The 26047-nt window shown below is 54.1% G+C and overlaps 1 protein-coding gene across 6 annotated transcripts; it reads right to left on the bottom strand.

Annotated features, from left to right (window-relative positions):
• Positions 1–1756: 1756 nt before the first annotated feature.
• Positions 1757–26047, bottom strand: TUBGCP2 (tubulin gamma complex associated protein 2). 6 transcript variants are annotated; one of them, XM_036735615.1, is made up of 19 exons: positions 25735–25884; positions 24111–24159; positions 23679–23867; positions 22564–22692; positions 21736–21912; positions 19943–20102; positions 18512–18719; positions 13693–13892; positions 12263–12452; positions 10548–10693; positions 8787–8967; positions 8305–8485; positions 7384–7556; positions 6611–6739; positions 4983–5103; positions 4420–4563; positions 4204–4332; positions 3297–3460; positions 1757–1975 (listed from the first exon to the last, which is right to left on the bottom strand). In XM_036735615.1, exons 3-19 carry the CDS (start codon positions 23826–23828, stop codon positions 1864–1866), a joined length of 2694 nt encoding a protein of 897 aa, XP_036591510.1. In that variant the 5' UTR covers positions 23829–23867; positions 24111–24159; positions 25735–25884; the 3' UTR covers positions 1757–1863. The 6 variants fall into 6 exon arrangements, with proteins under 6 accessions (XP_036591510.1, XP_036591509.1, XP_036591511.1 ...); XM_036735612.1 differs by lacking the exon at positions 1757–1975 and adding an exon at positions 1984–2327 and having other exon boundaries at positions 25735–25889; XM_036735614.1 differs by lacking the exon at positions 24111–24159 and having other exon boundaries at positions 25735–26047.

Genomic DNA, 26047 nt, shown 5'->3' with positions numbered 1-26047 from the left:
GGAGTTGTTTTGGATAGAATGAGTTTAAGGTGTGGGATATCCAATGGACTGGAGCACAGGAAACAGGGGCTGGGCACAGAGCCCTGGGCATGGCCCGCATGGAGATGATGAGAGAAACCTGAAGTGGGCCCAGGCAGGACAGAAGCTTGAGGGACGCCCACAAGATGAAGATGCAGGAAGAGACTGAGAAAGCATTGACAGACAGGGGTGGGAGGGCTGAGAAAAGGCAGTCAGAAGAACCCAGAGCTTCCAGAGGGAGATGGTTGGGGGCTGGCCCTCTGTATGCATCCCTTCCACAAATGCCGTCAGGGGCGACACTGCCCAGGAAGTGTGGCCACAGAGAAGCTGCTTCCAGAGTGGTGAAAGAGAGCTCCCCGCTCTTGCCAAACAGCCCTCAGGAGGCTCATCACAGGAAGTGTGTGGCCCTTGCTCTTCCTGCCCACAGACAGATGCGTAGATGCCATCACTGGAGAAGCCATAGAGAGGCTAAGGGGGAAGGCCCACTTTCCTTTCCCAGCATCCTCACACTGGGCCCTCTGGGGACCCAAGACCAGTCCTTGCTTCCTTCCTATGAGAAACCAAGGCCCAGACAGGTGGCTCACCACCTAGCCTAGCCCTTCAGAAGCAGCCACCTGCCCAAAGGCAGGGGCAGCACCAGGAGCTGGGGACCTGGCTTTGAAGCCAGCTGCTTCTAGCTGTCTTGGTGATCTTGGGTAGGTCCCCAGCCTGTTGAAGGTGTGTGTGTGGGGGTCAGTCTCTAAGACCTAGCTGTGTCCATTCTCCTTTGACGGTTTCCCTCCTGTTCTATCCAGATCACAAACACTGATGAAGCGCCTAACAGGCTCTCGTGGGTCCTAGGATGCATGGCTCTGGAACCCAATGTCCTCCCCTTCCCCTGCTTCACCGGCCTCTCTGCCCCCTGCCCTCATCCCCTGACTCACTTGGGAAGTCCTCCCTGGTAGCACCCCAGGTCTGGTTGAGACCCCACCTTCTCCAGGAGCCTTTTCTGAGAGGCCTGCCCTGTGCTTCTGCCGTAGACTTGTCTGTTTGCAGACTGATGTATTCGCAGGCTGTCCTTCACCTTTCTGTGGGCTCCCAGTGGCTAGCCCTAAATAGGTGGGTGCTGTATTGTGCATGTGTGTGTTACCATGTGCATGTATGTTACTATATGTGAGAGTAGGGCCAGTGTCTCAGGAACCCTGGGGGCTGGTGGGGGTCTCTCAGGGCAGCTTCCAGGACATCCCTGGCTGGGCAGTCATCAGAGCTGGCAGTGCACTCGCCAGCACCAGGGGCTCCACCTCCTCAAGCCGAAGCTGCCCAGATAATGGCTCCCATTTCTAGAGCGCTTTAAAGAGGACCATAGAGCAAAAGAGCCCTAACGCGCAGTGGCACTTCACAAACAGTGTCTCACTGGACCTTCCTATAACCCTGCAAGGTAGATACTATCAGGGTTCCCATTTTACAGGAAAGGAAACTGAGGCAGACAGAAGCAAAAGGACTTGCCCAGGGCCAGCGAGCTGGTTGGCACCTAAGCAGGATTTGAACTCAAACTCTTCCTGACTGCAGACCCAGCTCTGGTCAGTCATCTCTGCAGCTTCCTTCTGTGCCAAGGGCTTCCTGAATGTCAGAGGAGAGTAGGTTACTCCGAGCAAGGTCTGCTCCCATGTGGGGTACTGGGCCCACGAGGGCTCCCCGGGGAGGGGACAGACAGCAGTGTCCTGGCGGCCCCTACAGTGCTGCACAGACACACAGGAGATGGTGATGTTCATTTATTTTAATGTCTCTAATATAAATACACATCCCATCCCAGTTCCTTGCTGCCTCGCACCGGCCAGGAGCCCTCCCAGGCTCATGCCTGGCTCTTCACTGCACTGGCAGAGCCGCCCTGGCCACGGGCACTGGGGCTGCCACCGTCTGGCTTCTCTCGGCTGACAAGCGCTCCAGCCGCTCCGTGTAGAAACCATTGAAGTCTAGCCTGTGGAGACAGAAGGACGTGACACTCTCTGGCCACTAGAGATCACGGGGAGATGTCTCCTCCTGTCTCTCCCCAAAGGGCCAAGGGGTGTGACCCACTGGTCTCTGGGTCTGATTTTGGTGGCCTGCCCTGGCACCTGGAGAGAGGGGAGACACCCTCCCTGGGGCTCAGGCCACCTGCCACCTCACCTCTGGCACTGTTCTTAGGGTCTCGCTGCTGTCCCCTCCCCCTCATTAGATAATAAGCTTCTTGGAGACAGGGACATGCATCACTGCACCTGGTATTCAGTGAGTGTATAATAAATGCTTCATCTGCCTTTGCTGACTTATTTGGAGATAGACATTTCAAACACCTGTCTCACATGAGGAAAAGGCAAACCAAAGTCAGACACTGAGGAAACGGAGGCAGGTCTAGGGATATGGGCCCCATGGGGGCACCCCCCCACCCCCCTCACCCCCCTCACCTTTACCCTGGGGTAGAACTCTGGCCAGAAGTGGGGAAGGAGGCCAAGCCCTTGGACAGAGCCCCCTTGTGGCTGGAAGTGACTAGGGAAGAGAGGCTGGAGCTGGGGAAAGGACATGGGGGAGGAGGGTAGGATGGTCCACTCAGCCCCAGAGAAGGGTCAGTGGAGCCAGAAAACCCAGAAAGTGTGAGGACCACAAGACGAATCGAAATGAAATCGCCAAGAGCAAGCCCGGCTCCAGGGGAAAGATAGAAAGTCTTCCCAGCTTCTTTGTAGGAGTGGGGGTCTGCCTCTGAGGGGTAAAAGGGTCCACATCTGGGGGGGAGGGTCTAGTTCTGTAGGAATGGTGGGGGGGGGGCCATATCTCAGGAGGAGGGTTTACATCTGGGAGGGAGGAGGGTCCACCTCTAGGGGGGAGGGTCCACATCTGGGGGGGAGGGTCTGGTTCTGTAGGAATGGTTTCCTAGTTTTGCTTTTGTTTTTCCTCTCCCAAGTACAGGATGACCCCCTGAGAGGGAGGGGAGGGAGGGGTTCAGGGGACATTTAGGTGTTTTCAAGAAAAGGCCTCAGTCTGGGCACAGGAGCACAAGGCAATGCCTGCAGCCAGACCAAAGTGGCCCGGGCCCTGCCCCTTGGCCATGGCCTGTCCCTTCTATACAGGGTGCTCAAAGTCTCCACAAGGGAAGGGCGGGGCAGAGGGCACGGGGGAATGAGGGGAGTGGGGGAGGTACCAGCCATGCCCACAGTGGGAAGACCTCTCCAATTCTGGAGAGCAGTGGTTGCTTCTTGGTCTCTGGCACAGTGCCTGGCACGCAGTCAGAGCTTTATGAATGTGCGCTCCCCATGGGGCCCCCTCACCTGGAGATGACGCTGACCATACTGTGCTCACAATCATTGGTGCTGAACACACTCAGTTTATCCAAGAGGTCAAGGAGATGGGTGGAGAAATTCTTATCAAACTTGTTGATGGTGGCCTCAAACCCCGAGGTCAGTTGAAGAGCGTCCACGTGCTCTGCCAGATACTGGGAAAAGGCAGGGCGTGTAAGCTCCTTGCAGTCGGCCCACCATAACGGGTGCCCTGACCCTAACCCAGATTCCTAGGACAACAGGGGCACTCACACCTTCTCTGGCCCATTTCGCAGGTGAGTAAGCTGAGGCTGCTCTCGGAGCCATGAGGCCTGGGGCAATAAGCGTCACCCTGGCCAGTCCCAGGCTACCCAGTGGTCCGGCTCTAGGCAGGTGTGAGCAGGGTCTTCCCTCACCAGCCCAGCAAGGACCTTCCCTGCAGGCTAAGCTGGGTGTGGCGAGAGTGCCCATTTTACAGAAGGCCTTGTCAGCCACAGAGAGGAGGAGGTGAGCAAGGGACCGGCTTGAGGGAGCGCAGCTAGAAGACTCAAACCCAAGGCTTCTTGCCTAGAGGCGGCGCAGTGGCTTGGGCTACAGAGTGCTGGACCAGGAGTCAGGAGGACCCAGATTCGGACCCAGATTCAAATCCAGCCTCAGACACTTCCTCCTGTGCAAGCCTGGGCAAGTCACTTCACCGCTGCATGCCTCAAGTTTCCCCAAATGTAAAATGGGCTGATAACAGCACCCCCTTCCTCCCAGGGCGGTTGTGAAATGCAGATGAGATGCTGTTTGTAAAGCACTTAGCGCAGGGCCAGCTGCTGCTTCACACTGGCCTATTCCTTCCCTCTGGTCACATCCTGGAAAGGGCTGGATCAGTTCACAGTCCCTTGGCCCCCAGAGGGTCCCTTGTCCCACTCACCTTCGTGGCCAGCTTCCTCTTGAGTGCCTCCTCAGCCCTCTCAGCCTCTGTGGGGGGACCCAGCATGGTGCCCGGCTCTGCTGGGGGACAGCCCAGCTCACCGTCCAGCTTCATGCTCTGGGTGAATCTCTTCAGGCGCAAGGGAAGAGAGAACAGTGAAGACACGCTGAGGCCCTTCCCCCGCTCCTGGAGTCCACCCCATCCCCCACTACCGACCTGCATGCAGTTTGTGAACATGACACACACGGACATCAGCTTTGAGAAGATCTTCAGCAGCTCTGGGTTAGTGAGCATACAATCCTTGAGACAGTTGTCCAAGAAGCTCGTGTGGTGGCTGAGGACATCATCGATGTTGGATGCCTGCAGGCAAGCATGTGGCGTTAGGGTGCCAGGGCAGGAGAGAACCCTGGATAGAGCTGCCAAACTTCCTGGTGTCTCCTGCGAGGGCCTCCCCACCCCCTGGGGCTGGCCCTCCTCCTCTGTCTCTGCCCACCACCCTATTCTTCCACCAGAACTCTCCTAGCTGCCTGCAGTGCCTGGTACACAGTAAGCACTTAATAAATGCTCGTTTCTTTTCGCCACCATGGTCCTCCTGGGAGCAAACGCTAAGGAGCCTCTGACAGCCTGGCTACGGTCGGCCACGTGCTCCCTCTCCTCCTGGGCTGTTAGGGCCAGGCTGTGCGCGTCTCCCCCTGCCTCCCCCTGCCTCCCCAGCCGACCACAGAAGGGGGCTCCCCGCCTTTGTCTTCCATCAACTGCCCAGGGACACCAGCTCTCACCGACTTCAGATTCTTCTCCAGGATGTGCCAGGTTGGCTCCATCACCTCGAACATCATGTAATACTGGATGTTCTGGACAAAGTTCAACATGCGCTGTCTCAGCGTGAAAGCCCCGGCGAACCTGAACCGATAAAGTGAACAGGAGATCTCAGCACACACGTACAAATGTGAGTGTGTGAGCACATGGATGTGTGTGTGCATACACGTAATTATGTGCACGTGAGTGAGCACACGTGTGTATGTGCACAAAAGAATGTGCACGGGGGAGTGCATGCACATAAATGTGTGCACAAGTGTGTGCATGTAAACACATGGGTGTGCATGTGCACAAGTATGTGCACGTGACTGTGTGAGCACGCGTTTATGCACATATACACAAGTGCGTGCACAGAAGTGTGTGCATGTGTGTGTAAACACACATGTGTACATGCACAAAAATATGTACACGAGCATGTGCACGGGGGAGTGCATGTACATAAATGTGTACACAAGTGTTGCGTGTAAACACATGGGTGTGCATGTGCACAAGTATGTGCACGTGACTGTGTGAGCACACGTGTATGCACATATACACAAGTGCGTGCACAGAAGTGTGTACATGAGTTTGAGCACACATGCACACAAGTGTGTACACATAAGTGTGCAAACATGAGCATGCACGCACATAAATGTGCACGCGAGTGTATGAAGACACGTGTGTGCAAGCACACAAGCATGTGCATGAGTGAGTAAACAATTGTGTGTGCATGTGAGTGTGTAAACACACATGTGTACATGCACAAAAGTATGTACACAAGCATGTGCACGGGGGAGTGCATGCACATAAATGTGTACACAAGTGTTGCGTGTAAACACATGGGTGTGCATGCGCACAAGTATGTGCACACGACTGTGTGAGCACACGTGTGTGCACATATACAAAAGTGCGTGCACAGAAGTGTGTACATGAGTTTGAGCGCACATGCACACAAGTGTGTACACATAAGTGTGCAAACATGAGCATGCACGGGAGTGTATGAAGACACGTGTGTGCAAGCACGTGCATGAGTGAGTAAACAAATGTGTGTGCATGTGAGTGTGTAAGTGCACAGGTGAGTGTACACAAGTGTGTGTGGTACGCAGGCCTCAGCTCTTCCTTCTTTGTTACATCAATCTCCACAGAATGAATATTGTTGCCATCCCTAGGTTTGGAAGCTGTGAGAGCTAAGATGATGCCCATTTCACAGAAGAGGAAACTGCGGCAGGCAGAAGTTACATGCCTATTTTAGCACCACAAGGCTACTAGTGAGGGCCAGGGGTCCAGCGAGGCTCTTCCTGACTCCGGCTCCAGAACCATGGCCACCCAGGGGGAGAACACATGAACCCCAAAGAAGGTGCTAAGCCTCAGTCTGGCTGGGGGCTCAGGCCACGCCCCTCTCTGGGCTTGGAAGGCCACTCACTGAAGAGCCCCCGGAAGGTCCGCCTCCCTTGAATCTGCAGCCAGCCAGAGACTGCATTCTGCACGCTCTGGCGTGCAGAGGGGAGGGGGGTCCCGGGACTCAACCACAGCCCTCTCTGCACCACCAGGGCCAGGGGGAAAGAAGCCCTACACCAGAGCACCCTAGTCCGCCTTGTGGCCCGCCACACACCACTTGGCGCAGGGCAGGGAGAACTGCTTGGCTGTCTTGTTGCTGATCCAGACACTGCACAGCTGCCTCTCCACGTGCTTGCAATAGAACATGTGCCGGAAGAGCATCTGGTAGCGGGTGAGCGCCTTCCTAGGACAGAGGCAGGAGGGATGGTGTGACTGCTGCCGGGGGGCTGTCCTCTGTGGCCTGCCTGTGCTGCCACACACATGGGAACCCCCGTGAATGCACACCTGGGCTACATCTATACACGTGCATGTGCACAGGCTATACTACACCACGGGCACATACGCATGTGTGTGCACACAAATGCCTCATACCCACCCGTGCACATGTGCAGTCATGCATGGTCACCCATACAAATACACATCTGCACTCACATGGCACACGTGTGCTCACACACACACCTGCACCCTCCGCCACACATACTCTCTGACTGTGCCTCTCAGCTGGTCTGACACCACTGCAGACCCCGGTGGGATGGTGGACACTCTTGGTCCAACCCTTGGGACCAGGGGCCAATTAGCCCCTCAGAGGTTCTGCCGCAAGATGGACAAGCCCTGGAGGCTGACTGGGGCCCCCTTCTCTGACCCATTCTTGACCTCCATGCTCTCTAAGCCTGACCCTGATGTCTCGCTGGTGCCCAGATGGCAGCCCTTGGGGTGCCTGGTTCTCACCACTTCTTAAGCTGTGCCTGGTGACCGACACCGCGGGGGAGGCTAGATGTGTAGGGAAACTGAGGGCAGCCCTGCCGGCCCAGGGGAGGGAATCTCTACCTGTTGATGATCAGTGAGAGCGGCCACTTGACGATGTAATCAAAAGAAAAGGCTTCGAGGCCGCTCAGAGTGAGCTCCGTAGGGTCAGCATTAATGATGGATTTTTCCTGTTTGGTTTCTATGGCGAGAACTCGCAAAAGCTGCGTAATGAGGTCATGAGGCATCAGGTCGATCTACAAGAGGTCAAGAAACACGTTGAGGTCCCCCCCACCCCCAACCCCGGCAGAAGCTCCTCCCTCCGCTCAGAAGGGACCAGAAGGGATGGGGCTCAGCTAGGAAGGGCCAGAGTGGGGCAGCCAGCCCTGGCGAGGACCCAGGGCCACCTCCCATAAGGATGGAACACAAGACCCTATCAGGGGACAAGGGATGAGCCTTGTTCCATGTGGTCCCAGAGGACTGACCCAGATGGGATGGGGAAGCCACACAGAGGACAACTGAGTCCCCATAGGAGGGCAGTGAGAGGAGGGGGCCGTCCTCACTGGACAACCCTAGTCAGAAATGCCCTTCTTGTGGTCAACCCCCCTTCCAAAATCTGTGACTCCCTTAGGAACGTCCCTGATCCCTGCCACACTGTCACAAGACCTGACCAGGAAGAACTAGGGAGCGTGTGGGAAGACCCTTTGACCTGGACCCAGTGACTAGGAGAGCCAATGGGCCTGAACCCTGTAGAAGCTTCACAGCCTGAGTTTTCCCCCCACCCCATGAGCTGCCCTCTCTCCCTCCCTTCCCTGCACCTAATGGAGCTGCCCTCCCTCCCCTCCCCCCCCCAGGAGCTGTCCTCTCTTCCCTCCCCCTACCCCATGAGCTGCCCTCCCCTCTCCCCCCCCCACCTGCCAAAGGCAGTGGGCGTGTCCTGGCTTAGACGCCCCCCCCCACCCCCCACCCCCGGCCTTTCTTCCTAAGAAGCAGGGTTTCACTCACCTTCAGATCGTCTTTGAAGGGGTCCGTGTTGGCTGTGCTCATCCTCAGTGCCAGTTCTAGCAGAGCTTCGAGCCGAGTGGGGATGATGTCGTCCACAGGCTTCTTCAGCTCTTCTTCCGTGAGGTCCATGAAATGCACAAAGAAGTCCCCCTGGTCCATGAGGAAGTAGTGCTTGATGGACCTACGGACCCCCAGAGGCACCCGACAGTCAGAAGGTGGGGGAGCCCAGGCAAGGCCGACAAAATGCGCTCTGCCTTGCTTTCCTCAGCTGTGAGATGGGCCTAATCACAGCACCTTCCTCCCAGGGTCCTTGGAAAGACCCAACCAGGCTTCCCAACCACGAGGCGCCACATTGTCTCCATCGTCCTGCTACTGTTACAGTTACTGTTGGGAAAGAAATCCAGGAAGAGGAGGAGGAGCGGTCCCAGAAAGGAGGCTGCACAGAGTGTGGCCCTGATGGGGGGGGGGGGGTGAGCCCTCACCTCAAGTGTGCCACGAGCTCCTTCTCCTCCATCAGGAAGTCCAACAGTACTTTGCTCGCATAGTTGAAGGCCTTCTCAATCTGCTCCACATAGGCGCGCTCCTTTAGAGTATAGACGATCTCCTTGGCCACGGGGCAGGTCACGTCATGGCCACACTCTCGGACCACATTCAGATACTTGCCTGGAAGGAGGTAGGAGGTCAAGGAGCAGCAGGGATTGGGGTGGGAGGTAGCCTCACTGAGGGAGGGTCTTTCCCCCCAGGCCCCTCCCTCGCCCCCTGGGGCTCTCCCTCCGCCAAGTCCCAGACTCTTCCAGCAGCCTCCCACCTAGAATTCTTGGCTCCTCAGCTGCCTCAGTTTCCAAGCTGGTCAAAGGCGGAGGGGCAGGACGACCCCACCACAGTCACAAAGGGAGGGTGAGGAGAGTGTGGGTTACTCTTTGGTATCTGCTTCCTCTGCTACAAGGGGCAGTATTGAGAGGGAGCAAAAGTGGATAGTCCTTTCCCCACTGCAACCTTGGAAACACATCTGAGGTGCAACTCTGCCCGTTCTACAGAGAGGCCCAGAGGAGAGCCGCCTTCCCCGACTGTGGACCAGCACATGGGTGGAGGATTCAGAGGGACCCAACAGCTGTGCCTTTGACCTAGTGACTAGCCAGCTTGGCAGAGGCCTTGACAAGGTCAGTACAGTGGTCACAGAAAGGCTCCAGGCACCCCTGAGTATTAATAGCAGCCCTCAGTGGGGGAGTAATGGACTGGAAACACGGTGGCGTGTGACCATTGGGAGAGAGCTCCTAGAAGCGCAGCCCCACAAGGGGAGACGAGGGGAAGGCCAGGAGGATCTGCAGGAACAGGGGCAGAAGCAGCTCCACCAAGACTGCAGCGTGGCGTTCCACTGCCCAGTTTTCCTTCCTCAGGCGGAGGGAAGGCTCTGTGGGGGAGGGGCACATGCTGAGGGGGAACACAGGGCAGGTGCAGGAGAGAGCTGGGGGAGGGGACTGATGAGGTGCTGCCAGTCACTGGAGCAGATCACAGAGACTGAGGATGAGAAAGGCCAGCATTCCAAGGTCCAGAAAGAAGGCAGCCCTTGGCCAGGGACTCTCGCCACACTGACTCCTTGAACCCCAGGGTGGCTTCACTGAGAGCTTCCTGGACAGGATGAGGGGAGGGGTGGGTGGGTGAAGGGCACACTCAAATTTCTGAGAAGGTGGGAGAAGACCGGCTGGTGAGAGGGCCCATCCCCAAGGCCATCAGTCCTTGGCACCCATGACCAAGGTGATGCCAGAGAACAGCCAGTGTACAGGTGATCTGAAGCTGGGAGGGGACAGGGTAGACGGCACATGCACAGAACCCTCTGTGCCAAGCAGGAAGGCCCCGTGTCCACTGCTGTCCTTCAGTAAGGGAGCCAATGGAGGCTCTTGCCCAAAGTCCTGGGGGGTCTGTGGCAGAACCAGGTGTTGGGGCCAGGGCCTCAGGTGCTGCCCCAGGCAGAAGGTCCAGGGCAACCCCAGATGCCCTGGCCAGTATCCACCCGAGCAGGGCCAGGCTGGTGAGAGGCCCGACTGAAGGCACCAGGGACACAGAGCCCAGAGCAGAGAGAATGGCCCAAGAGAGAGTGAGTGAGGCTCTGCCCCATGGCACAGGTGGCTCCTTCCTGGACAGAGTCCCAGAGAGCAGGAGGAGGAGGAGCCCAAAATGGGCGACCTGGTCAGCGGTCTGCAGCTGCTTCTCCCTCCCCTCCAGGGCCAAACGTCTTTCCTCACCTGTGCTTAGGATCTTGTCTGCCATTTTCTGGAGGAAAGAAGGGATCTGTGGCTGGACAACAGTGTACCTCTGATCCCAGTACTTGTCATTGTAATCTTCCTGGATCTTCTCTTTCTGAAGCTCATGCTCTTCCACCATGAATTCGCTAGGTCATTTATTTAGGAAAAGGAATAAGGAAGAGCTGTCAAGGACAGAGCTGGCAGCCACCCCTCCCTTGGTGGTGCCCTGCCCCAATTTCCACACCCCCGTCTGCCCTCGGACCCGCAGCCAGGTCAGCCACTGCCCTGTCCAGCCTCAGTTTTCTCCTGTGTCCTTTCTAGTCCCATCCTTAATCCAGTGGCCATCTCCGATCCCTTGTGCCCTCCCCATTCAGTGCACCCTAATCCTGTGGCCGTCACCAATCGCTGGTGCCCTCCCCAGACAGTGCGCCCGAATCTCGTGCCCTCCCCATTCAGTGCACCCTAATCCAGTGGCCGTCACCAATCCCTCATGCCCTCCCCAGTCGGTGTGCCCTGATCCCGTGCCCTCCCCAGTTGGTGCGCCCTGATCCTATGCCCTCCTCAGTCAATGCACCCCAATCCAGCAGCTGTCACTGATTCCTCATGCCCTCCCCAGAAAGTGTGCCCTGATCCTCCGGCAGTCACTGATTGCTCATGCCCTCTTCAGTCCTCCCCAATCAGTGTGCTTTCCTCCTAAGGGCAGATTTTACTGCTGCTATCCTGCCTCCCCCCAAAAAATGTCAGGCCCTCAAGGGCAGGGACAGCTTCATTTTTCTCTATATCCCTAGATGCTTAATAAATGCTGGTTTAGAAGCAACTAGTTGGGGCCCTGCCTCAGCCACTAATGAGCTGGGTTCTTCACGTAGGTCATTGGACTTGTCCCTGTCTCAGCTTCCAGGTCTGTCAAATGAACTTTCTTCACAGTGAGACTTGACTTTTGCCAGCCAGGACCACTGCTGACCAACTGAGAAACTCATGCCACAAAGTATGTTCTCCAAAACCAAAAGCCACCAAAGGAACCCCAAAGAGTGTCTATAAGTGTTCTCTGCTACATCTTTGCAAAACCATCTCCCTGTTCCTTGGTCAAGAAGACCAATCACTGGCCACATTTTCACGGGCTCAGAATGAAGTTAGAGCCAACCCAGCCCTTTGACAGATGAGGAAACAGAGCAAGTGTCCAGCCATCTCTCCATCACATCCACTGTCCTGGTCAGCATGGCCCGAGAAAAGGCCAGAGTCACAAACTGAAAAAAGGTTTGTGGGTGACCACACAAAGGACCTATGGCTTCTTCAGGGATGCTGCGGGGACTTCCTCTGCCAGCTGAGATCGCCACCCTGATAGGACTAAGCTAGCTAGGCCATGGGGCAAGCACTCCATCAACAAGCATTGATTAAACACCGACTGTGTACCAGGTCCTGTGCTCTTGCCCTCCCCATGGCCTGTACAATGAAGATACAGCCATTTAGGGTGGGAGGGAGGCCTTTCTGGAAAAGGTGGTGCCTGGGTGGAATCTGGAAGAGAACCTGGGCTTCCTAGAAGTAGAGGTGGCAAGCTGGACTGTGTTCCTGGCCCTGGGGAAGGTCTATACAAAGGCATGATGACTGGAGATTGCCACCAGTTTAGTTAGGTGGGAGAATGTGAGAGTGTGACCAGGGGACCCCAGCAGCAGGGTGAGGGGTGACAGGATGTGCTTGGGGAAGTGGGGAGGGCTGACCTGTAGGGGTCATTGATGATCCCACGGTAGATCCACTTCTCCAGGATCTCAAAGTAGGGGACGCTGGCTGCCTTGGTCAGATACAGACAGAGCTCCTGGGCCTGGCTGTCACCAGTGTAGTTGAAGCTTCTGTCGTGGAGAAGGCTCAGGGTTGCACCCCCCAGACACTCACCTTTATCCACAGATGTGGCTGTGGGAAAGGAAGGGAGCAGTGACCAAATGAGGAGTACCCACTCGCCCTTCCCTTTCCCCCTGTGTGTGCTCTGCCAGGTGCCACAGCACACCTCTGTCCCAGGAAACTACCCCACCCCCCCAACACGAGGTGGTGGCAACCTGACCCAGGGATGGCTTGATGTAGGCCCCATGACAATCAGGGGGAGATTGCAGGGGGAGGCTGCAGGGAAACAAGCGGGCCTGGGACAGGGTTGGCAGCTGCTGGACAAACCCCGCCCTGGGAGATAAGTCCCCGAGGGAGGTGAGGCTGCTCCTTGTCCCAGGCACTGGCCAGGTCCCTAAGCCTTGAGCTGTTGGAGCAGCTCCCCCCACATCCACCCTTCTGAGCAGCAGAGGTGGTCCATCTCCCTAAGCGGGGGCTGTCACCTTGCTGAGGACCCAAAGGCAATGGGGAACTAAGCACCCCTCTTTCTTGTGAAGTGTTCAGGGTCTACAAGACCTGACATGAGCCCTGAAAGCATCACAAAGGTCAATGATTAGAATGGAAATGAGACAAGAAAGGACCAGTGACCACTGGGGGAGAGATGATATTACCGCAGGCGATTACGGACACCACCTCCAACCTGACTGTGGTTACAGAAGCCACAGCGCCACAGTGGAGCCCTAGAGGGCTAGTCTGGAGCCAGCAAGGCCTCAGGTCTGCCCCCTTCCCTGGGGGGAAAGAGTGAGGAGACGTCCATCCACCCTCCTGGGCTCCTCCTGACCCTTCTCTCCAGCATCAGGCCAGCTCTCACACTGGACACAGACTTAGTACAAGGATTCCTTCTCATGATGAGATCATGAGCCCAGACCAAAGCCAAAAAGAAAGAGCCTTGAGGAAAGGCTCAGGCTCATTGTACCTCAACTTCCACAAGAGGACCCTGAAGCCTGAAGAGGGTCAGGAGGCACCCACTGTCCCCCACCTCACAACCTCACACTCTAACAGCATACAAGGTGAGACTCATACAGGGCTCTCCTGACCCATTCTTTCCCCACTTGAAGAGGGTCAGGAGGTGTCCACTGTCCTCTGCTTCATACCCTAACAGCGTACAAGGTGAGATTCACACAGGGTTCTCCTGAACCACACCCCTCTATTCACCAGACTACCTCGGCACACAGTCTCCTGGGAACCAGGTCCATGGTGCCTGGAGCTGTCACAGTGTGTTCATTTGCTCCTCAAGGAACACAGAGGCCCCGAGGGGCCATGGGAGACTCACCAAGGGAGGCCAGGATCTCCATGGTGCGCATAGTAGGCTGAATGTAAAACCACAGTTTCTGCAAGGAGAGGAGGCCTTGCCTTTGCAGGTGCTCTAGCTGAGTGATCAGGATCATGTACTCCTTGACCAGGGTCCTCATGGCGGCTGCCAAGGCATGATTAACCTGGCCGTACTCAAAGGAAGACTTCTCCTCTATGAACCTGTAAACAGACCAACATGGCTGACATTTCTGGGAGAGGACAAGTAGGTCTGGGGCTGGGGTCCCCTCTCTGACACTCCCTGGTTGGCTCCTGTGGGAAATGAGAATGTCCCGTGTGGGCCTGGTGAATGTGGCCTCAGATGAAACCGTGTGAGTGGGGCAAGCAGCTTAGGAGTGGAAATCATTATTATCGCTTATGATTAAGTGTTACTGGATAATGATAATAGGCCCCACCAACGAGAACTTTTTAAGCAGCTTTGCCCTGCTGAACCCTTATGCTAAAGGTTACAGGGAGCCTGGAAAGGCTCTGGAGCAGGGATGGGAAGGATGGTTTTGGAGAGGAGCAGGGAGATCCAGGCAGGCTTGGCCTGACTCGGCTTCAGGATTGGGGCAACCAGGAGGATCAGGAAGCCTGCAGCACATGCTGGGGGAGGGCAAGAGATGAGAAATCCCTTCACCCACACAATGGGACACATGGGTAGACACGTTCAGCAGGATGGAGGTCAGGGAGAGAGCTCGAGATAGGGCAGACAGGGAGAGGATTCTGGGAAGATGGCAGAGGAGGTCAGAAAATTCCAAGCTCTCAAGATCTCTCCCACAGATAAGATAAAATAGCACCTCAGGGCTAACATAAAGGGGTAAAAATAAATAAGAGTAGGGGAAGAACAGATGTCCTCCTGGGACAATCAGTGAAGATTTGAAGAAAAATCCCAGATGAGGATTAGTCTCTCTGAAGAGTAAACACCTCCAGGCTAGGGACCCTTAAACAAGTGGCAAGCCCTGGGGTTAGTGGGGTTGGGAGGTTGGGAGGCTGCCTCAGCCCCAGCCCCAGGAATTTTTACCCCTGGGACAGTAAGGGGAGTTGGGTGCCTGAGCTGGAGAAGATTGAGGGAACCTTTGCTGACAAGAAAGGCCAGACCCAGCTGTGCTGCAGAGATGTTGAGGGGGATGAGAAGGAACCAGCACAGCCCGGTGAGTGCAAAAGTAGTGGGGGAGGGACATGCCTGTCTGTGAGCACTTACAGGATGCTGGAGGTTTGGCTTTGGTTGCAGGCCATAGGGGAGAACTGAAGGAGGATCTGAGGCTAGAGGCACCACCCCTCATAACCCAGGGTTAAAGGTGATTACAAAAAATAAATGACTACATAAAAAATGAACAGGCAAAGAAGAAAGAATCCAACCATGGAGAATTACGATGGGAATAGAGAAGACCGGGTTCATCTTCACAGGATTCTGCAGCAAAGAAACCCTTTTCTACCCCAAAGAGTAATGTCAAATGATCACCTGCCCAAATAGAATTCATTGAAGAACTTTAAAAAGACTTTAAAAATCAAATGAGAGAGATTGAGGGAAAAAAAAAAAAAAACAAGAACAATCCAAGAAAAACAAGATGATTATGAAAAGAAAGTCAACCAATTAGAAAAGAAGATCCATAATTTTAATGAAGAAAACAACTCCTCAAGAATCAGAATTGGCCAAGGGGAAGCCAGTGAAATCACAGGAGATCAAGAACAAAATATAAAATGAAAAAAGTAGAAGAGAATGTGAAACATCTCATAAGAAAAACAATGGATCTAGATAACAGATCAAGAGAGAACCACAATAATCAGGCTGCCTGAAAGCTATGAGCAAAAAAAAAAAAATCTTGATACAATAATCCAAGAAATAATTGTCCTGAAGCATTAGAACAGGAGGGGAAAGTAGAACTAGCAAAAATCCACTGAGCGCCACCTGAAAGAGATCCTACGAGCAAAACCCACAGGAATATCATAGTCAAATTCTGAAACCCCCAGCTCAAGGATAAAATATGAACAGGTGAAAAACAATTTAAATATGGCAGTGTCGCAGTTAGAATCACACAAGACCTAGCAGCAGTGACACTAGAAGACACACTATATATCAAAGAGCAAAAGAACTGGGGCTCCAGCTGAAAATGTCATATGCAGCAAAGCTAGGCATAATCCTGAGCGGAAAAAAAAATGGACATTTAATGAACTGTCAGACTTTCAGGACTTAGTTAAAAAAAAATTAACTTACCAAAAGATTAGACATTGAAGAGCCAAGAGGAACATAAGGTACCTACTAAAGACCAATTACAAGAGACTAAATAAGGACGGGCCTTTTACCTTTTATGTATGTAGAATGTAAAACATGTCTAAGATTATTATTAGTAATTGAGTAGCTTGTAAGAAAATCTGGGGTAGACCTGAGTATGATAGGACTTTAAAAAGTAAAACCACTCAGGAACAGCTAAAAAGAGTAATTATTTTATACAAATGAGGTATGAAAGTAAGAACTAACATAGAGGAATAGGGGTAGGAGAGCTGTTAGTTGTGCAAACCTACTTTCAGCAGGCAGGGGTTCCAGAGGGAACAACACATATATATCTAAAGGAGTATACAAGTCTTCTAAATTCAGAAAGAAATAAAATGCCAAGGGGATGGGGATGGGGAGGGAATAGGTGAAAGGGAAGTACAAAAGGCTGTTTAGATTTATGAGAATGGGAGGATAAGGGAGGGATCCCTGGAGGGGGACTAGGTTAAGTAATAGGAGGGCAAGGTAAGGGGTAGAAGTAAAGTAGAGGAGTCAGGAGGGATAGGAAATAAGAAATAAAAACATAAAAACAAAGATCAAAAGTAGAATTTGTTAGGGAAAGTACATGTCTATATACATATGTATGTTTGTGCCCGTGTGTGCGTATGTGTGTGTATCTATAACTATAAATATATCAGCACTTGCTTGTAGCCTTCTGGCGGGGAGGGGGGAAGGGGGAAAAGCCCAAAGTAAACAGTGCACAGCAGGGAAAAGAAAACTTCCAAGGAGGCAAAGAAAAGAGGGACAGCTCTCAACACGTTGTGGAATATTTATTACATAGGCTTTCTTGAAATGGAAATTTATTGCTATATATTTTGACTCCTGCTGTGCACAGGACATGGTGTTTTTTTTCATTTCTTATTTTGTATTTAAGTTTCAATATTTAAGTTTATAATATGTGTCTTTTTTCTTATTGTGTATTTTTTTTGTAATAAAAAAAAAGAAAAGCAAAAAGAAAGGGCAGATAGAGAGGAAAGCCAGGAAACAACCCCAGGCCAAGGGGGTCACTGGTGTACCAGACCTCAGGAAGGGCTTCCCTGAGTTTCAGGCAAGAAGGATAGGTCAGTGGTGACCTCAGGAATCAGTTTCAATGAAGTGGTCAGCTCAGAAGCCAGCTTCAGGAGGCCAGAAAGGGGATAAGGGAAGAAAAGTGGAGGTGGAATTCCAGGTTTGAGGGTCCAGCAGAGACAGCAGGAGAGGAGTCAGCAGTGGAAAGACGGAAGATACTGAGGGAGACCACAGGACTGAGCTCTTGGGTCCAAGTGGCAGGAGGCATTAGATAACACAGACTTGTGCCTTCAGCAGCTTAGGAAGAGCCAAGAAGGCTGTGATGGGGTCCTCCATGGCTGCCTGATTCTTGGCAGGGCAGAGCACAGGGAATATTAGGGGTTGACTAAATTGCACAAAGCCACTAAGCACATACCATGTGTGAGATTGGCAAGGGACCAAAGCTGCCTTCCAAGGCCAGGCCTGGCTAAGTCTGGAAAGGCTTGTCCCTGGCAGGCTGGCCACTGAGTGAGGAAAAGTAGGCCTCGATGGGGTATAGCCCCACAGTGATGGAGGCCAAGGAACAGAAGAGGGCACCATGTCGGTCATCTATCGAGGGTCATTTGGCTCTCAGGGCCTGGCACAATGACCCACAAAATCGTTGGAAAGCCCAGCTGGCTCTGCTAAAGGGGGACCAGACAGTAGCCACCCTGACAGTCTCAGGATAAACCAAACCCAAAGAAGCAGAGGGGGCCAGCTCAATGCCCCATGGCCTTGTGGGCCTTCCTAGGTGTGATAAAGGAGGAAGAGTCAATTTGCTTGTCCTTGGGACAGAAACAAGGAACATGATTCAAAGGGTTGCCACGTGACTTGATGCTAGAGGATTCATGATGCAAACATGCAAAAAGTCTGCTCTGAAAAGGACTCAGACACAGCCAGACATACACACAGACATATAGCTGGGAATAATCGTAGAGGGTAAAGAGGGGAAGAAATCTGAATACTTTGTTAGGACACCCCCCTTCCCTATTAATCAGTGCCCACTGATGCTCAGTGAGGTCGATGACACAGAAACCAAGCATCTGCATGGGAAGCCTCTCCCTCCAAGGAAGTCCTCCCTAGAGCACAGATCAGGGATAGCCCAACACAGATGAGCTGAGAGAAACCTCTGATGTCCTTTGTCCCTCTTGGACAGGAGTCAGGGAGCACTTAGAGGCATCTAAGCTACCTTTCATGGGCAGACAAAAAACATTCTTGAAGTGAAGATGGTTGAGGAATGAGAAGGTGAGAGCATCCCAAGGGACATCTCTGTGAGTGCTACAGCCCCAAGGATGGAGAGAGAGAGGAAGGCTGTGAACCAGGCACTGCCCCCTGAGGATGGAGGAGCCCTGGATGGGGTGAGGCTGTCTGGTGGGAGGAAGCACAAAGGAAGACAGTCCCCAAGAGAGGCTGGAGGGGAAAGGAGGGTCTGTAAGGAAGGGCCCCCGGTGGGAGGTGGTGAGGGAGTCAGGAAGCACACAGACACAGAGGTGAAAGCTACCTGGTCACAGCTGAGTAACTTGCGGCCACTGGGAGAATCCTGTTCACCAGCTCCTTGACAGACATGTCTAGATTAGGGTCCACAAGGAATGTGCGGGTCTGCCTGCTGAGGAGGGCCTGAGCCGTGATGTAGCGCCCATCCACTCCGACCAGAACATATAGCAAGTCCTCCACGACTGCGGATTCTTGAGAGGCCAAGGGCAAGCTCCCTTCAGAAAGTCAGACCAAAAGGCCCCCCAAAAGGGGCACAAAGGACTGGTTAGTTTCCAACTCCCAGATGAGGCAATACCAAGCTTAAAAATCAGGAGATGCTGTTCATCACACACTGTCTCAGCAGCTTTCTCTGGGGTGTCTGGGCCCAGAAGGAAGAAGCAAGGAGCTTGGAGTGAGCAGGTGCTGCCCTGTGGTCCTGGCTCCAAAGGACAATCACCCAGAGACCATCCTCAAGGTCCCACCTTCAATAAGGCCTGATCTGGATGTAGCCAGCAACCCAAAGGGTACTTTGCCTCAAGGGGAGCCAACAAGCTACTTCCCCTTTCTTCCAGGGGAGAAAGTGTCCAAAGGTGGGCTCCAACAGCCTCTTCTCGAGGCCTTTCTGAAATACAGGTCACTCTAGGTGGATGACCCCCTTCACAATCAGGATGGAGGTTTATGGACCTCTTTCGACTCTGTATAGGGCTTTACGGGAGACTCTCCACCACCCACGCAGGAGAGAGGCTAGGCATCACAGCCTCAGAGAGGAACGGACTTGCTCACACCTGCCTGCGACTAGTTAGGGTCACAGAGAGGATTTGGGTCAAGGCCTCCTAACGGCCAGGCTGCTTGATCCCTGGGGAGGGGAGCCAGGCCAAGTCCAAGTGGAGCACAGCTTCCTCCCAGAGAAGAAAAAGAAAACAGAACTCATAAAATAGAACAGTTGAGAGCTGGAGGCCACTGCCAGGGTTTAGGTGGAGAATTCCCCAATTCAAGGAACACTGGCCTTCCCTTTCAAAAGGGGTCCCCAGGAGGGCTCCAGGGTCACCCAGGAGCCCGTCCTTGGAAGGAATGTTCCTAGGAGTTCTCCCCCCCTCCTTTGAGGAAGAAAACCAATCCTTTGTCTTTCTCCCTTCCATCATCATTGGCGTCGTTAACATTGACATGGCACCTACTTTGTGACAGGCAGTCTGCTGAGTGTCATCTCACTGGACACTCTGTCTGCCTGATGGGGCAGTGAGCCTTCTCTGGGAGCACCTGAACTCTCCAAGCCTTTGCTTGAGGATTCCTGTCATTACTGGGCACTTCCTTCAAGACCCTCCCCACAAATGCCCAGGGAAGCTGGCCGAGGAGAAGGGCTCAGAGAGGGGCAAAGCAGTCCTGGCCCTGCTTGGAGCACCCCCTGCCACCCCAGGATCTCTCCCCCTTCCACCATCTCTGACTCCTCAAGAGCACATACCAACAGGCGGAGCAGAGTCCAAGCTGAGGCCAGAGCCAACCAAGAAATCCCCAATCAGGGTCGGTCTCTCATACACCCATGTGGGAAACACCGGCAGGTGGTGACCTGAATTTCTCTTGCTCTGTTTGTCCCGGAGCATCTTCCTGGTGAGCTCCTGCGACTGAGAGGTTTTTTTTAAATAAAAAGAGTCAAGACATAGTTTTCACTTGTGAGACAGGTGATTTCAGAATAAAACATCCTACTTGCAATCAAATTGATGGGCAGCAACAACTACTCCAGGCCCAAGGCGGAACCACAGCCGAGTGACCAAGAGCAGGACCCCAGGTAAAGCAAGGCTCTGGCAAAGCCGAGGGCCCTGCCTGGTGCCCGCCTGAGGCAGCCATGGGCAGGGGAGGAGCTGGAAAGGGCCTGCCTCAGGGCACTGGTCCACCTTCTCTTACTGTCAGATAACTCCCCCGCTGACCCTGTGGGTTCTAGGCAGCACCCCTCCCTGACCCTTGCTGTCCACATTAACAGAGGCCAGGGTGAGGTTCACCAAAGTAAGACCAGGGCTGCATCAAGGCCTCAACCAGGACATGGAAGTAGGGAGAAGACTGGAAGCAGGGAGGTTCCACAAAAGGCTAGGTAAAAGGCGGCTGGCCGCTGGAGAAGCTCATGCAGGGGTGTAAGTGTTTGCCACCCCCCATTCCCCTCTGCAGTCACCATGATGTATGATGTCTGGGGATGCGCTTCCCCCTTGTTAGAGCAGCAGCCCTGGCCCAGTGCCCCACAGCCTCACCCCAATCAGGGAGTCTGCCCCCACCTCTCCTCCCTACTCCTCTCTCAGACCCCGTCCTTCTCGCCCATCCCACCCTTCTCTCCATCCTGTCTCAGCACCCCTCTGCTGGCTTCTCAACTATGCCAGGCTCCCCAGCTGGGGGATGGGGGTCCTCCCCTCTCAGGCTGCTACCCTGATTCAGATCTCATCGCCAGCTGCCCCCCAGCCAGCCTCTCTCGTCACCCCAATGAGAGCCTCTAGCCTTTCCCCTTTCGCGTCTAGTCTTTTATTCTCAAGGGTGAGCCTTGCCCTGCCTCCTCTGCTCTGTCAAGCCCCAGGGCCCCTCATTAGCTTCTGAAGCCCTGCACAGGACAGAGGAAACCCGCCTTTCCAGCCACACTGGACATCACTCCCCGTCTCCTACCCTGCAATCCCACTGCAGTGGTCTTTTCTCTGTTCCTCACCCAGCACAATCCATCTCCTGTCTCTGAGCCTTTGCATGGGCTGGCCCTCATGTGTGGCATGCCATCTCTCCTCATGTCTGCCTCAGAGTCCCTCTCTTCCCTTAAGATGCAGCGCCCTCCAAATGCCAGTGCCCTGTCTTCCAAATGACCCTGCAAGTAACTACTGTGCATGTGTATGTGTGGGTGCGTGGACTGACACTGATATGGATATGGCCTGTGCTGTCCTGTCAGAACAGCACTTCTGCAGATCCAGGGTGGTTTCCTTTTTTAGACCTGCCCAAATGTGCTTAGAAAAATGCTTTCAATGGTTAAAATTTATCAAAAGCACACATTTCTATGGTGCTTTCCAGACGGGATTTCACCTGGTCCTCCCAACTACCCCAGGAAGGGCTGCTCATCTGCCCACTTTACCAATAAAGACATGCAGCTGGTACGTGTCTATGAGTCCAGCCACCAGCTCCTGACCCTTACCACCCCTGCCGAGTGTACAACCCCACCTAAGCCCTGATTGGGGGTTGGGGACCTGCAGAGGGCAACCTGGGCTCCAGAGGAAGACAGACGGTGACACGGACCTGCTGTAAGTTGGGGCCAGTGGCCACACTGCCCAGCTGCTTCCGGAGCTCCTCTAGCTCCTGCATGGAAATCTTGGACGCCGTCGAAGGGATGCTAAAGTTGGTGCTGCTGTTCACGACCGTGCTGGCAGCCAGCTCGGCCCTGTCTTTGGCATTCTGCTGCAGATACTGAAGAGTCTGAAACATGGGCAAAGGCCATTTCATTAGACCAAAAGATTAAACACATTAACCCTAATTTCTGATTGGCCTACTGCCTGTGGGAAAAGGAACTGTCCAAGAAGGCCAGGGTTCCGAGCCACCTTGTCCTTGACCATTTAGGAAGAAAAGTCTACACTATCCCAACAGTAAGACAATCTCCTACATTTATCTTTCTAGAAATTTAGGGTCTGAGTCAGACTCATCTCTTCCACATAGTATCTATTAACATCTAAGGGGTGAAACACATCAGTAGTCACTGTGAGGAAGGACCTGAGGCCTTCAGGGCCTCCCACCCAGCACAGCAGGAAAGCTCCTGCCATGACTGCCCCCCAGGAAGCCTTGGGAGCAGCAGGCACCTCAGTGAGTCAGCTCAGACAGGGAACAGAAGCTGGCACTTTCAGCTCCATAGTAAAGTCAATCTGGGCAGCCCTAGTGAAGAAATCCTAGGAGGGCCCTGGAGGCACACAGAGGGACAGAACTTATCCAGGGTTACAGAATCCCTGCATCTCACTGGTGGGATTTGAATCCAGGCCTTCTACCTCCCACCACAAAGGCATAGCTCAACTCTCCCCAAGGGGCTTCACACCCGCCCCTGAGGAACTGGTGGTTTTCCATGAGATAATAAACTACCTCTCTGTCTTCTGTGAGCTTTGCCAAGAGGTAGACCAGAGGGTCAAGATTTCGGGCATTCTTTGATTTCAACTCATCATACTTCTTCAGAAAATCTTCAGGAGTACGGGAAAATTCTGCTATTTTTACCTAGGAAGCACAACAAGCATGAGCACGTCACCTCAAGATGAGGCAAAGAGAACCAACTGCTGAGGTCAAGTGAACTGCTGAGGGTGCAGACCAAAAGTCAAATGAAGGACTGCCCCCAGCCCCCTCTCCCTCATCACTGTTCCTCCATCCACCTTTGGAGGCCCATGAGGCACGCTTCACCACCCCTAGTCCCCCACCTGCATGGCCGCTCCTCTGTCCACCTTTGGAGGTGCTCGAGGCACCCTTTACCACTCCCCCCGCCACACTCCGCATCTCCACCACATTTCAAACTAGCAGGGGCAGGCAGTTGTCTAATGTTCATTAAAACACAACCTTACGAAGCATTGAACAGGCAGGAAAGACATGGTTAGGGCTGGAGGTAAGGGAGTGCCAGGAGTAGCAACCTGTGCTGCAGAATTGTCAGGACAGAGTATGAATAAAAACCTGTGTTTTTGGAATTCAGGAAAAATGAATTTGGTGCTACTTGAGACCAGTACTGAAGATGACCTCAGGGAATCAGCTGGAGAAGAGCTGATGCTTTGAACATTATCATACCCTAGGATACTAATGTTGGCTTTAAAAAGATTTTAGGGCTGGGTTGGCCCCTGTCATTTCTCTGGTCTTGGGAAATCCCAGGGGAGCAAACTCCCTTCATCACAGCAGGCTAGCACCTTTTTTGCAGCTTTCTGCCTGGGATCACACAGCCAGTGTGATCAGAGGAGGACCTTGTACCCTAGAGTTTCCTGGCTCTGCCCCAAACAGCTTTTCTTCAGAAGGCCTGAATGTATTCAATTCTTAGCAGTCAGTCCATAAACATTTACAAAGCGCCCACAGTGCTGGGCACTGTGTGCAGCACTAGGGATGTGAAACAAGGCACAAGACAGTCCTTGCCCTGGACGGGCATCCACTCTAAGGGAGCCAAGGCCCAGAAAGGAGTCCTGACCAGGGTGTTCTCAGCTGTCATTCTGGAAGGGGGAGAGGCTCACCTTGGCGCTGTGCGCAGACACTGTCGTCGTGACGTAGGGCGTCCTGTTCTTCTGCAGCAAGTCGATGTAGACCTCGGCGCCATCCCCCCCATGCACACGCAGCAAACTCAGCAGCTCGTTCACGTCGTGGTGAATCCGGAATTCACTCATGTTTCCAGGGCTGGGTCACAAACATCACAGAGTGTTCACCTGAGGACAAAGCAAAGCATTTCTCTAAAAATGGAGGACCAACTGAGCAGTTGTGGGGGTGGGGGGGGTGGAGACAGGGACACCATCAAAGCCCTCCTCTTGTCTTTGGGGAATGAAACAAGAGTCTCTCAAGGAGAAAGGAACCAAACTCAATGTCCATCACCTCAAGAGCAAGCACAAGAAGAGACTGCTAATTATGATGACTCTCCTTTGTCCCATTTGGTGTCTAGTTTATTCAACTACCTTTTTGAACAGCAACAACTAGATCCAAAGGATGGTGAAAAACAGGAGCCTGGGAAGGAAGGAAAGGAGTGAGCTGGGCTAAGTGCTTTACAATTATTATTTCACTTGATCCTAGGCGCTCTTACTTTTCCCACTTTACAGATGAAAAAATGGAGGCAAGCAGTGGTGCAGTGATTTGGCCAGGGTCACCTAGCTAGGAAGGGTCTGAGGCTGGATTTGAACACAGGTCTTCCTGACTCCAGGCTCCTCACTTGGGGCACTGTGGCAACACCAGCCACCTCAGGTTTGAAGAGTAAACAATCAAGTCAGTAACATTTGTCAAGTGCCTACTATGTGCTAAGTGCCAGAGATACAAAGAAAGGTGGAAGGGAAACTCCCAGTGGGAGGAGATGACACACCAAGAACTCTATGGAAGCAGGGGGGAAGGCAGTCCGGGAAGGCTTCCTACAGGAGGTAAGCATTTTAGGCCTAGGGGAGGAGGCTGGAGAGGCAAGAGGGGCCAAACAGAACCTGCTGTATTTGTGACTGGAGATGTCTGATTTGGGGGTATGTGGGAGAAGAGGGAGAAAGAAGGGGGTAGGAACTGTTCAGGGTCCATAATGGGGAGGAGGAGGAGGGGTCTTGTTGTCCTGGTTCCAGAGTGTGTGTGTGTCTGTGTGTGTGTGTGTGTGTGTGTGTGTGTGTGTGTGTGTAGAGGGGGGAATGTTGGTCCGGAGGAGAAGGAAGAGGAGAAAGACAGAAGGGGGAAGGGGGGAGAAGCTGTCCGTGGTTCTAGAGGAGAAAGAAGGAAGACTGGAGGAGGAGTAGTGGTCCAGTCCGGGATAGGGAATAGGGGAACAACGAGAAGCTGCATAGGGTGGGGGGTGGGATACGGTAGGGGGAAAGAAAGAGCAGGAGGAGGGGGAGCTGTCTGGGGTCTGGGGTCGGGGAGAAAGAGGAGGAGGGGGAGCAGTCCCGGGTCTGTGTGGGGGACAGGGAGAAAGAGAAGGAGCAAGAGGAGGAGGAGCAGGAGGAGGGCGAGCTGTCCAAGGTCACGACGGGGAGAAAGACAAGGGGCCGGAGGAGGGGGCGCTGTGTGGGGTCTGGGTGGGGCGAAAGAGGAGTAGGAGAAGGGGGAGCTGTCCAGGGTCGGGTGGAGGGCAGGAAGAAAGAGGAGCAGGAGGAAGGGGGAGCAGTCCGGGGTCTGTGGTCGGGGACAAAGAGGAGGAGGGGGGGCAGGCTGGGGTCTGGGTGGGGGATGGGGAGAAAGAGAAGGAGCAAGAGGAGGAGGAGCTGTCCAGGGTCGGGGCGGGGAGAAAGACAAGGAGCCGGAGGAGGAGAGGGAGCTGTGTGGGGTACGGATCCAGTGGGAGCAGAAGGAAGGAAGGCAGGAGGGGGAGGATGAAGGGTCCTGTCCCGGGCCAGCGCACTCACTGGCGCTCCTAGTACTGCCAGAGGCCACCCAGTCCCGGGACAGGGAAACAGACAAGAATTTAGGTGAGGACCGGAAGTTCTCCCGTGCTGGTCAGGGATCTTGGGGACCCCCCAGGGGCACTGAGGCGCGAGCGGGGAGGGGGAGCTCCAACCCCATCCACCCGCGGGAGACTTCCTCCTTACTTGCATATCCCGGGCCCCCCAGCATTACCTCCGGGTCCCTGCCGGCTCCCGCCTCAACTCGGGCATGACCCGGAAGTAGTCCATGAGCCGGAAGTGACCTCACTAGCCCTTTCCTTCCCGCTTCTAGGCTCCGGTAGGCTGTTGGGGGGAGGGAGTGGAAGGGAGAAGAGGACAGAGAAATGAAGCTGGTCCCCCTTTTCCCCTTCCCCCGCCCCCCTCGGCTGCTGGCCTGCCAGGGTCCAGGCTCAGCCGAGGCCCGCCTGCACCTCCCTCCAGCTATATGTGCTTCGCCACCCAGTTGCTGCGGTCACCCGGAGCCTGCTCCAGGACACCTGCTGTTT

This window comes from Trichosurus vulpecula, chromosome 8 (genome assembly GCF_011100635.1).
Source record: "Trichosurus vulpecula isolate mTriVul1 chromosome 8, mTriVul1.pri, whole genome shotgun sequence".
Lineage (NCBI taxonomy): Eukaryota > Metazoa > Chordata > Mammalia > Diprotodontia > Phalangeridae > Trichosurus > Trichosurus vulpecula.
The sequence above is the reverse complement of the archived record's forward strand: the minus strand, read 5'-3'. Positions and strand labels throughout refer to the sequence as shown.